General features: G+C 30.6%; 1 protein-coding gene across 1 annotated transcript; it reads right to left on the reverse strand.

Moving 5' to 3' along the window:
• Window positions 1-2971: 2971 nt before the first annotated feature.
• LOC139488736 (uncharacterized) lies at window positions 2972-7329 on the reverse strand. The gene is made up of 3 exons (XM_071274565.1): window positions 5885-7329; window positions 4925-5089; window positions 2972-3892 (listed from the first exon to the last, which is right to left on the reverse strand). The coding sequence occupies exons 1-3, from the start codon at window positions 6558-6560 to the stop codon at window positions 3243-3245; spliced, it is 1491 nt and encodes a 496-aa protein (XP_071130666.1). The 5' UTR covers window positions 6561-7329; the 3' UTR covers window positions 2972-3242.
• Between the last annotated feature and the right edge of the window lie 6560 nt (window positions 7330-13889).

Here is a 13889-nt window from a genome sequence, read left to right on the forward strand (position 1 = left end):
TTACATTTGTTTCAATATCGATGTTGACATTAAATTTCTTTTAACAACTGCTCAAGCATCATTCATGCAAACTTCATCTCCAGCTAATGGGTTATAATAAAAGGTGAATCAGACCGATTTCAATGTGGTCAAATTATTAACTTGCAAATGAATGATTTCTCATCGATGTTTCTTATATAAAAAAGATGTGGTATGATTGTCAGAAAGACAACTCTCCAAAAGAGACCAAATGACACAGAAAATAACAGCTATCATTGGTCATCGTACGGCCTAAAGTTTTTTTAGCAAAGCCCTTACCGCATATATAGTTAGCTATAAAAGACCCAGAAATCACAAATGTAAAACAATTCTAACGAAAAAACTAACGGCCTTATTAACGTAATTTTTTTTAACGGAAAACAAATATGTAACACAGCAGCAAACGACAGGAGAGCCGATGTGTAGTGGTTAGTGCATTGTACTACTAACACAAAGGTTCCTGGTTCGAATCCCGTTCCGTGATGAAAATTTCAGGAACTGAATTTTCGGCTCTCCCTTGATACCATTTGCAAGTATGGTCTTGAGGAAACGATGATAGTCTGTCGGGAGATGACGATAACTGACCGACCCGTGTTAAGAGAGAGCCATATCGCTTGCACGTAAAAGACACCCTTTTTGATTTTGAAAAAAAGCAGTCTAATACCGCTACAAGGCAGCACTCGCACCCGCAAAGTGGCAAGGGATTAATATAAGTTGCAAAACTTGTTTTCCGATCTACTATAAATAAATATGTTTAAATTAACAAACGAAAACCGCAGAATTCCTGACTTGGGACAGGCAAATGTATGCAGAATGTGGCAGTTTTAAATTATAGCGAGATCCCAATCACCTCCAAACCTTGGACAGTTGCGTAACAGTACAACATAAGAAAGAACTATTAAAATCAGTCGAAAAGGCTTACCTCATCGATCAGCTGGATACAATAGAAATAGCTTAAACAAAAACAGAGTGGACGTGACCTGGAACTTGTACATCCCAACAACAAAAAGACAATAAGATGTCTAACAAAGTAGTCGCAGTAACAAAGACATCTAGTTCTAAGTTCATAACAATTTATACACAAAAAATCATGCATCTAAGACTAATCTTTCAATAAGTACACATCCAACATCCAATGGATTTAGTGTTATAAAGAGTCAGATAAACAATAAATGATCATGGTCGAAATATTCATCTTTTGATATAAGATGTGTTCCGTTTAATGGTATTAGATGAGAAACAAATATAACATGAGTTGTGTTTCCAACCCATATGGCAGTCAGTATAAAAATAAAACTATTTTTCCGAACTCAAGTCACGCATATAAAAAGTCTATTTAAGTATTCTTCACTATTGTCCGAGGCCGATATCTTTGAAAAAACTATGTAAAAAACAAAAAGCTCCTTCATGTTTAGATGCCCTTTCGGACACGTTTCAGAACATTATTTTTCTGTGTTCTCAAATGACAAAACCCCGTTTACGGCTATATTAGAAACTTTGTGGAGCTTCATTGCTTTCGTAATCAGAGTAAAGTTTTTAACGTTAAAAATCATGGCGCCTAAATAAACCCTTAATTTAAATCTATAATGAAAGAATTCATTTTGGGGCTAAACGAATGTTTATGATATAAAAAAGAAAATATGGTATGATTTCAAACACGACAACTCTCAAATGACCAAATAACAACTATTGGTTACCTCACGGCCTTCAACAATAAGCACAGCACATGTCGTATAGTTAGATATAAAAGGCTTAAAATGACAAATGTAAACAACATACGGCATAATGTATGTACAGAATATTGAATGAAAAACAAATGTGTTACACAGCAAACAACAACCATTTAATAGCAGACTCCTGACTTTGGAAAGTCAAATAGATAATAAGAGGGTTCACAACTAATTATACGTCATGTATATATGACTAAAACATCAATCGGTACACATCCAATATCCTATGGATGTAAGTTTTTTTGAATTCTAAAAAATTATAGATACAATGATACAGAGATACCATGATACCGAGATACCATGATACCAAGATATCATGATACAGAGATACCATAATACAGAGATACCATGATACAGAGATACCATAATACAGAGATACCACGATACAGAGATAACATGATACAGAGATACCATAATACAGATATACCATGATACAGAGATACCATGATACAGAGATACCATGATTCAGAGATACCATAATGCAAAGATACCATGATACAGAGATACCATGATACAGAGATACCATGATACAGAGAAACCATGATACAGAGATACCAAGATACAGAGATACCAGGATACAGATATTCCATGATACAGAGATACCATGATACAGAGATACCATGATACAGAGATACCATGATACAGAGATACCATGATACAGAGATACCATGATACAGAGATACCATGATACAGATGGTAAACGTAACTTCGCGAGTAATCAGTATCCCAGCATCCCCGTTTCAGAGCTATTACCCAAGAATATTGCCAACACTTCGGTAATGTCATGAAAATATTGATATATTGTTACGTAGATTTTATGATATAAAATATTTCAAACCATTTTACTATAAGAAATCAACCTTGCTAATGCATCGTTCCGATTCCTTGGCTATATTTCTGTGTCCTTTATGGTTTAGAAGCTCTACATTTGGACCCCAAAGAGACATTAAGTGCAGCAAAATTAGCACAGTGGAAGTTATTCCAGTTTTTGTTTGAGCTTACTTTTATAAATACTTCTTAATGATAAGATGCTTTTTCACAATTATAATGAATATTGACAAGACTCTATAATGTTGTTTTTAAATTGGTCATACACAAATGAAGTTTAAATATCGTGCTTGCTTAAACAATGCACAGCAAAAACACACGACGACACAGTCAAAACAGCAAGCAGCAAAATCGGAGAACTTTGGTACTTTTAAAAATAACTTATAACGAATATCAAACTTGGTGTTATAGTTTTATGTCAACAAAGGAAAACAAAATGGCATATACACAAAGCCCATGGATAAACATGAATGACAAGAATTCAAAAATACACATGTCTATATATGGCCTTTATGTTTAAACTATGTTCATCTTTCTATAAATCCATCAATTTATGTATCTATGTATAGACATAAAATTAAATATCTATATAACTATTGATCTATTTTTCTATTGTTCATGTTTATTTATTTCTTTCTTTATATAAAAACGATTAATTTTTTTTATTTAAAATTCGATCTGTTCTTGTGTAACATCTCTACTCTCCAATATCTGGAGAAGAACATTAACTTTTGGTATGTTATGAACTCCGAATACTGGACAAAGTAATTTGTTTGAGGCAACATTTTCAAACGAAATAACAGGTTTTTGCGTATTGGAAATTTTCAAAGTAAACTTATTTTTCTGCCTGTCTATAAGTAACTCAAAGGTACCATTTTTCTGCAAACCTACACTGTTCCCACTGAATAAATCATTAGTATGTAGTGTTCTAAGATGCTTTGCTCTCAAACAAATGTTGTTTGAAGAACCACATCTGGCAAGTGCAAATGACCAACCCTTTTGTTGTACATTTCCAACAAAATCAGATCGATCAACCTCGTCCCTCTGTGAAAGACCTACTTCTAAAATAAGATTAGTGGCCGACAAAACAGTTTTCAAAGTATAGCTATAGAAAACACGGTAATATATGTTCTTTCCATTTCCGAAACACTGGTCTGCAATGACTCCACTATATATTTGTAGTGCGCCTCTACCAGGAGACCCTTTGGGTGTTTGACTTGACATCTGGTTGCTCAGAATTGTATTGTCTCTTGATAAATACCGTTTCGCATTTAGAGTAGATGGGTCGAAAGCCATATCCAGTAATACTCTTCTACCTAGGATAGAAAATATACATTTTCAAATTAGTGTTGTTATCTCTTAAACATTCATATCTCATTATTAAAATATTTTGTAAAAGGCCTTAATTCTATAATAATATATGAAATTTTTTTTTCCATTAAATCTTTTTCAGATGTTGTTTCACATCAGAAAAATATATAGGATTTTACTATATGAGAGAAAAGTATTTTGAAAAAAATAAATACCACTGTTGATTCTTATTAACTTTAATGCCACAGATTCAAACGATAAAAGATAACAATGCATCGACACTGAAAAAACAACCACTATACTATGTTTAGGTTTTACTACAAAATCTTGAGTAATTATCCTGGAAATAATATAAATTCAGCAGCGATTGCTTATTGTCATGTCGGCTATCAACGACAAAGTCAGCAGTCAGACATGTCTTCCTTTACAACTAGTACCTGAGTTTAATCCGGATCATTTCTAGAAAAGTAGGCTGACATGAAAAAGTATACGAGAGAAAAATATTAGAAAAGACAAATTTACGGACTTTGTCTTCACTTTCCTAGGATCAAACATCTTTACCTCAAAATGAGCAAGCCATAGCGAGCTGTCGGTGCCAGCTACGGATACGAAACGAAAGCATTGTGTAATTGCTTGAAAATATATAAAATTTTATTTGAAATGAAAGCCGAAAGATACCAAAAAGTCATTCACCTGTTTCGTGATATTATGTTAAAAACACTATTTAGCATACTTAAAAACCTATATATCAGTAACATTATATGAGATATAAAACGGATGTGGAGAAGTCATATTATTTGTATTATGTTTGTTTAACGAGTAAAAGTTTATTGTGACGACCGTTCGAACAAATTGCCGTTCGAGGCTATATTTCTGTTCGGCTTTTCATGATAGTGTATAAACATGATAAAGTAATAAATCACTAAACGATTCTGTATACCAATGTTCTTGCCCTTCTTACTCATGTTTTTCATAGCTATATGTATATCTTTTAAATTTAAATTATTAATAATTAAAAATATATTATCAACATGTACCTTTGCAAGGGTTATTAGTGCATGTTCTTGTGTCGTTATTAACTTTATTATTACATGTTCCAGTTTGTTGTCTTTCTCTATATTGTGTACCATTTCCACATGAAACACTGCATTCTGACCAGGAAGACCACGTGTCCCACTCACATACCGATATGTTATTATACACTACAATTACACATGCATCTCATCATATAAAGGCTCATATTTATATATTTATAATTGATTAATATTACAATGAACATTTTAATCAAGAAATTGTAATAAATATATTTTGTTTTTAAATAGTTGTTTTCTTTCTAATCTATGACACATCAAATAATTAACAGGATACTAGTATATATATAGAGAGACCTATTGAATATTAAAGATCAATATCGTAGATGTTGGCTTTTCCAGTCATTATCAATGAGTTTCATCATTTGATTCGTGTGCATTTGGCGCTAAGTGCCATTGATTTGTAGTTATATGATATTTGACTGTTTTTGACTTTTAATATAACAAATGAGCACATAAATAAGCTGTTGACAAAACTTCGTATTTGTCGAACTACTTAAGACTTTCTACCTAGGAATAAATAACCTTATGCTGCATTTGGCAAAACTTTTCTGTACAGATGTGTAAGACTTTTCATGTTAACATAGAACATAATGTGTTTTAACTTTGCCACATATACATGTAACTCTTTTTATCACACAAAATTCGGTTTCCATGTTTATTTTTATACAACATCTGACAATTTTGAACAACCTGTAGCATGAAGAAAAGCCTGTGGTGATCCACATATGTTATAATATTTTTAAAAATAGCATAATATACATTATATTTTGACAAATTATTAAAACATTTAATGGATTTTAAGTTAGACACCCATCTAACTTAAATATAATTTACACATTTTTGAGAGAAACTATTTTTCCTCAAGTGAAATATTGAGCGGTAATTAACAAATAGAATAAATACCTTGTGCCTGAATGTTGTACTTTTCAAGATCTTTAGACATGTTCGAATTAGTATTCAGCAACATAAACACAGCCACACTAGCTATGCCACCTCCCAAAAGAAAACCAATTACGAAACACGCACATTTCTTTCCTCGCTGACCTACGATAGTTGTTTGCTTTTTATCACTGGTAGGTAACAGTTTATTTGGTACGGCGTTTTGAGTTAAGTTCAGTTGTTTTCCATCTGCAATCTCATATATGTTAGAGCTTCGAGAATTCTGTTTTTGTAATTCGCTATAATGATCATCTTGTTTAACCTCTGTCGTGGTAGCATAACAATAAGTATTTTGATTATAGCATAGTCTCGATTTCGGCGCTGAATTCACAAAGTTTTTAGATACATATGCTGCATCTGTATGTGTTGAATCGTATATATTTTGATTATTACCACGTTCATTAGTAAATCTTTCATATGTTTGATTGAGCTCCATGTTACAATCCCTTTGGTCTCTGTTACAACTGAGCTTGTTTTGATGATTTTTTCCAGCATTTTGAACATTTTGCAAGGTATCATACCTGCCATTCGATATTGGCAAGTGAATTGGTTTTAAAGGCTCATACGTGTGGTTTTCATCGACAACAGTTTTTGGTGAACACAGATTATTTCTATCACGATTAAAATGGAATGTTGCCATCACATATACGTTTCCCTTCAAACTTTGATTTGATAATAATATATTTTTCGATATTAAAAAAACATATTAATTCAAATGACACTTAGAACACATTAGCTAAGTATTTTCTCTTTAAACAGGAAGATTCACTCATCACAAAGGAAAACAAATATATATCTAGTAAGTAGTTTTCTATTTAAATAGGACAATTCATTTTTTCATAGGATATATACGTGACACAATCCTGTTGTTGAACAATGAAAGTCCAAAGTGATTCCAGATTATATATAGAATAGAATAGAATATTTTTATTCAACAAATTAGTGACCCACGAGGGCATTTAGCGTACACACATAATCATTATAAACAATAGCATATGCAATACACAAACAATAGATATGTAACATGTGTAATAAAAATATACATATATATATACTACAGGAAATACATACAACAAAGTAGCAATATATGATAATTCAATTAATACTGTGTTGACATTGACTCAAGTGCAACAGGTTTGTGTATTTTCACTATAAAAAGATAAACAAGAGGCAGTTTGTGCGGGGAAATCTCAATATAAAAAATACAAAAAAACCCAATAAACTCCCATATAACCATACAACCTCATTATGATTTCCATGAGCATATTGAAAAAAAAAACGAAAACAATCCATGAATTGAAGAAAATATTTTTACACGACTGCTTGTCTTGAATATTTGTAAAAAAGAAACATATTCGTTTTCTACCAATTATTTACTTGAAATAGAATAGGATCATATTGGTATCAATCTTACTGAAAAATAAATTCATGAAATATTTTGATAAACAATAAAGTTATAAACTTGTGGCGTGAAAAGCCATCACTTTTATTATCAGATATATATTAAACATGTTAAAGATATATTAATAGAGTCATTATAAAAAGTACTTTCGGCTTTTTGTCGTAGCACTACAACATGAAGAACCTATTGTTTAAACTTTTCCTCTCTTGATCAGACTGATATGCAAAAGATTATGGGTATGACTTCACCCGAACGGCGCGTGGTGCTTGGCTTGTATTAAAAGAATTAGAATGTTTTTTTAGTTGTGACAAGCTATAATATGACAATAAACTGTAAAGTATATTTCAATTATTATTTTAATGATCTGAATATCATTCAAAAATAGGTTTGAATATTTCCAATAGGAGGACACGTCATCATTACTGAAAAGTACGTACTTTCTCTTTTTATATTAAAGGGTCAATGTGATAACTATCGTTACATAAAGTATGCATAAACAAATGCTTGTTCGGTGGGTTTTCTTATTTTATTGATATAACTTTATGTTCCTCAATCTCACAATCATAGAAGCGCATTTAAAATGGATACAGTTCACTGGAAAGATGTACCGCTTGCACCCGACATATACATGTAACTGTAGACATGCAATTTCAAGAAGTTAATTTTTGTTGCTCTTTTTGATATATTCAAACATATAATCTGCATCAGTATGAACAAAAAGGACAATTCAATGATTAAATAAGATTGATAAGGATTTAAAAAGTAAAATCACAAAAATCTTAAATTCCGAGGAAAAGTCAAAACGGAAAGTTTCGTATTAAATGGTAAAATCAAAAGCTCAAACACATAACACGCATGGATACCAACTGTCATATTACTGACTTGGAACAGAGTACCTGCAAAGAAAGATGCCAATGTGTCACTTCCGATTTTAATCTTTCGATGTACTCTTTCAAAAACAATACTTCAAATTAGATTATTCGTAGAATTAGTCCTCAATTGTATTAAGTATTTGAGTTTCCGTTTGTTCCTTTTTCTGTTTGAAATCAAGTATCAAGGTTCAGTCATTTTGCTTTAAATACGATATATTTACGTAACTAGAAAATCCCCTCAGTTAAGTGCAAAGGTTGGTAATAAAAACCCATTGTATGTATTTATAGATTTCAAGTGGAATTTTATGGTTTGTTACATCCTACGATATACCACTTATTGTTAAGTTTGTTAACAGCTAACTGGTACAGTAATATGATCTATGGGCTGGACCTACTTATCTTTTACAAAATTGATTAAGCAAAATATAAAAACAAAATATATAAAATATGTAAGCATCTATTTTAAAATGGCGTCTAAAGATTATTTTATTCTCCATACAGTATATGTAAGTCTTTACCATGAGTATATACTGTGTGAACTACAACTGACATACATAAGCTTTTCCGCTTAAAGACTTTGTTATGTTTTCATCTTGTTTTGGGGTTTTGAAAAAATTGACAGTGCGTGTGCAAATTTGAAGATATGTTGAAATAGTTCCATCCACTTTATGTTACGGTAGCGAGACAATGTGTGATTGAAGATAAAAGCAAATTTATACAGTTTTTCATTCATTGTATAGATAAATTGATAAAAAGAGTATACAAATTTATTTAAATGATCCATTTGATCAATTTAAAACTGAACTTCTTTACTTTACGTGTGTTATTTTCATTATTGGATGTTGGTATGAAATATCAATATTTAATGAAAAAATTACAGTACCATGCAATACACAAAGTTAAATATGAACTGCAACTTTGTCTTATTGTTCATCTTTTGAAAACTACTCTTATTTATTTACTAGTGTTATTCTGTATTTGATTACATACAAAAAAGTCTCATTAGACTTTGATATATTTTGCATTTTCGCTTTTAACAATGTTAAAGGATATTTTCATTAATGATAAACAGATAACAATGATGAAAATACTGGTCATAACCAATTATCTGTATCCATCAACTCAAGTTGTGTATGGATGTATATCTATTTTGTAGAATCTTTCTGACAACAAACATTGACAATAAAAATATGAAGAAAGTTTTTAATGTCAAGCTATTTATTGTTTAGGTACTACGTCAATAGAGATGACATTTTTGAATACTTTCACTTATTTGTCATATTTCTTTTGCTTTTATGTTTGTTAGAAGTTCATATGACAACTACTGATTCACTAACTTTTTTATACGTGTTTTGCAATATTTGACCTAAATTGTGTTCCATCCTGTTTAGCAGTATGTACAAAAAATGTATGCATTTAGACACATTTTGAGGTGATTATAATGTTCATGCATTTTTCATTATTAATTTATACTAAAACAAATTCATTTATGCATCAAGTTAATAACTGATTCATGTTTTCTAAAATGTGAACACATTTTTGTTTAAGGCATATAAGATTTTTATCTGAAAATGAAAATGAACAACATTAAGCATGTTAAACGGACTTAAATTTTGCAAGTGTTATTCTCCTTAATTAAATGTAATTTGCTCTTTAAATTGTTGTTAAATAAAAAAAAATGTGTTAAGATAAATGTACACAAAGATAGAGAAAACATTCCAAACTAAAAGATAATTGACAAAATTGGTCCTGTTTTCTTTGTTTCCAAAAAAAAAGATGACCAACGCATCACACTTTCTAAGTACATATGTACAAAAAGACATCACTATAATTAATAAGATATATGAAATATTGACTGAATCATTTACAATACTTCTGAAAAAAGTATTTTCTGCTTCTTTTCGTAGCACTACAACATACAGAACATGTTGTTTTAACTTTTCGTATGTCGATCAGACTGATGTTTGAAGGATTATGGTTTGTCCTCGCCCGAACTGCACGTGGTGCTTTGTTTTTATTTAAAGAATAAGAATGTTTTTAAGTTGTTATTAGCATTATATGAAAATCAACTATAAATTTAAATCTAATTCAACTATTGTTTTTATAATCTGAATATCATTTAAAAATAGGTTTGAATATTTCCAATAGGAGGAAACGTCATCATTACTAAAAGTACATAGTTTCTCTCTTTAAATTAAAGTGTCAATGTGATAACTATCTTTACAGAAACTATGCATAACAAAATGCTTGTTTGAAGGGTTTTCTTGTCATATTGAAATAACTTTATTAAGTTCCTCAATCTCACAAGCATAGAAACGCATTTAAAATGGAAACAGTTCACTGGAAAGACACACCCTTTGTGCCTGTTATATGCATATAACTGTAGTCATTGAATGTTATGTGGTTAATTTGTTTTGCTTCCATCTGCTTAGATAAAAACAAATAAGCTGTATAAGTCTAAACAAAAAGGAGAATCCAACAATTTAAAATAAAAAGAAAAGACTTTAGTTAGAACACCTGCTATGTTAGATAGCACTGTGTCTCTTCCGATTTAAAGTACTTTTTCAAAAACAATACTTCAAATTATATCATTCGTAAAATGTTTTCTCAAATGTATCACGCATTTGAGTTTCCGTTTATCATATTTTCCTTTTTCTGTTTGAAATCAAGTATCAATGGTCCAGTCATATTGCTTAAAATGATTTTTATTTACGTAACTTGAAAATTCTCTCAGTTAAGTGCAAAGTTTGGTAAGAAAAACCCACGGTATGTATTTATAGATTTCAAGTGGAATTTTATGATTTGTTACATCCTTTGAATACTACTTCAAACGATTGATATACCACTTATTGCTTGTCAAGTATGTCAACTTCTAAATGGTAGAATAACCTCGACTATTAGGAGGTGATATCTCACAGAACATGTTTAAAACCCACCGTCTTTTTTGCAGCTGCTTCATGTCAGAAGCCTCTGTTAGTCTTGTAAGTTTTTTTTATTTTGGGTCATTTGTATGTTTTGGATAGTAGTATAACGTCCGTTTTCACTGAACTAAAACACATTTTTTTCTAAAGGTCAGCTGTGGCCTGCTCGTTCGGTAATTTTTCGCTGCACTGAAGACACATTAGAAGCCTTCGACTGTTATCTATTCTTTATTCGGGTTGTTGTATCTTTGACATATTCCCATTTCCAGTCTCATCTTTATCCACTTATATTCCACAAAATTGTTTTTCTCAAATAACAAACAGACATCATAAAATACTTAAGCATCTATTGAAAACTGTCGTCTTATAATTAATATATTCTCCATACAATATATGTATTCTTTTAGCATATATAAGGTGTGTCAACTATAACTGACATGACTAAGCATTGACGATTAAAGGCGATATATGTTTTCATATTGTTTTGCGTTTTGAAATCAAATTGACAGAGCGTGATAAAACTGAACTGTCCAATTGAAGACATTTTTGAGTAGTTTGATACACTAACACGGAAGCGGGACAATATTTGATTTAAGATTAACAAATTTATACTTTTTTATATGCATTGTATAGCTTAATTGTTAAATGAAGTGTACAATTGTATATGTCAATATTATTTTGAAGGGCTATTTGATCCATTTGAAACAAAAGTTTAGTACTTTGCGTGTGACATTTTCATGTAAAATGTGGACACGAGTTCATTTAAAAAAAATTAAAATAGCAGTACCATACAAGATAATATAGTTATTGTAAATTGAACGTAAACAACAACTTCATCTATTTTGTCATCCTTTTTTTAAGAGTACTTTTTTGTGTACTAGTGTTGCTTTTATTTAATTACCTACGAAATAGTCCCATAAGTTGTATAATTTGATACATTTTGCATTTTCGTTTTAAATGATAATTTTAATAAGGACATGACGGATGATAGGCTAAAAACAACTATGGCTTACTGGTTGGTGCTAGTTATCTGTTTCCATCAACCCAAATTGTGTTCGAATGGACGACACCAACTTTGTAGAAAGTTTCTAACAACAAACATTGAATATCAAAGTATGAAGAAAGTATTGTATGTCAAGCTTTTTGATGTGTTGGTACTATGTCAACATGGTTAATAGAGATGCCATTTTTGAAACTTTCATATTTTAGGTTTATTTAATGAATGGCTATAATTCATTTTGAATTTATTGAACCATGCAAATAATTTTTGACTCTTTACATTGAATAATCCGCTTCGTAAAATGTGAAGAGTCAAAAATTTATTTTATAGTTAACAAATTCAAAATAAATTTTTGCAATTCATTATAAATAAATTTCTATCAAAAATAAGGCTCAAAGAACTTTTTATATTATTTATATTAATAATAACAACGTTTGGCGTGAAAAACCATCACTATAATTATTAGATACATAAATTATGAATCGAGTCATTTAAAATACTTTGAAAAAAGTACTTTCTGCTTCTTTTCGTAGCACTACAACACATCAAGGAGTATGGTATGTCTTCAGTCGAATTGCGCGTGGTGCTTTGTTTGTTTTTTTAAAGAATAAAAATGGTTTTTTTTAGTTGTGAATGACTATATTATGATAATCAACTATAATTAGTTATCAAAGGTACCAGGATTATAATTTAATACGCCAGACGCAAGTTTAGTCTACATAAGACTCATCAGTGACGCTCATATCAAAATATTTATAAAGCCAAACAAGTACAAAGTTGAAGAGCATTGACGACTCAAAATTCCAAAAAGTTGTGCCAAATATGGCTAAGGTAATCTATGCCTGTGATAAGAAAATCCTTGGTTTTTCAAAAAGATCAAAGTTTTATAAGCAGGAAATGTATAAAAATGACCACATTATTGATATTCATGTCAACACCGTAGTGTTGATTACTGGGCTGGTGATACCCTCGAGGACGAAACGTCCACCAGCAGTGGCATCGACCCAGTGGTGTAAATAATTATCAAAGGTACCAGGATTATAATTTAATACGCCAGACGCGCGTTTCGTCTACATAAGACTCATCAGTGACGCTCATGTCAAAATATTTATAAAGCCAAACAAGTACAAAAGTGAAGAGCATTGACGACTCAAAGTTCCAAAAAGTTGTGCCAAATATAAAATATAATTCAATTATTGATTTTATGATCTTAATATCATTCAAAAATAGATTTGAATATTTCCAATAGTAGGAGACGTCATCATTACATAAAAGTACATACTTTCTCTCTTTAAATTGAAGGGTTAATCAGTACAAAAACTATGCATATACGAAGAATGGCTTTCACTTCCTCAATCTCACAAGCAAATAAACACCTAGATAATGAATACCATACAACAGGAGGAAACGTAATCGTTACTAAAAAGTGCATAATTTCTCTCATTAAATTAAAGGGTCAATGTGATAACTATCATTACATCAATAAAAGACGGTTTGAAGGGTTTTCTTGTCATATTGAAAAAAACATTAAGTTCTTCAATCTCACAAGCACAGAAACGCATTTTAAATGGATACAGTTCACTATAAAAATATACCATTTGTAACCACCATATACATGTAACTGTAGTCATGCATTTTCAAGAAGTTTTTTTTATTGTTGATCTATTTGATGTATTCAAACATATAAGCTGCATGAATCTAAACAAAAAGGAGAATACAATGATTAAGAAAAAATTGAAAAGGATTTAAAAAGTAAACTCACAAAAAATACTGA

This window comes from Mytilus edulis, chromosome 9 (assembly GCF_963676685.1).
Source record: "Mytilus edulis chromosome 9, xbMytEdul2.2, whole genome shotgun sequence".
NCBI classification, from domain to species: Eukaryota; Metazoa; Mollusca; class Bivalvia; order Mytilida; family Mytilidae; genus Mytilus; species Mytilus edulis.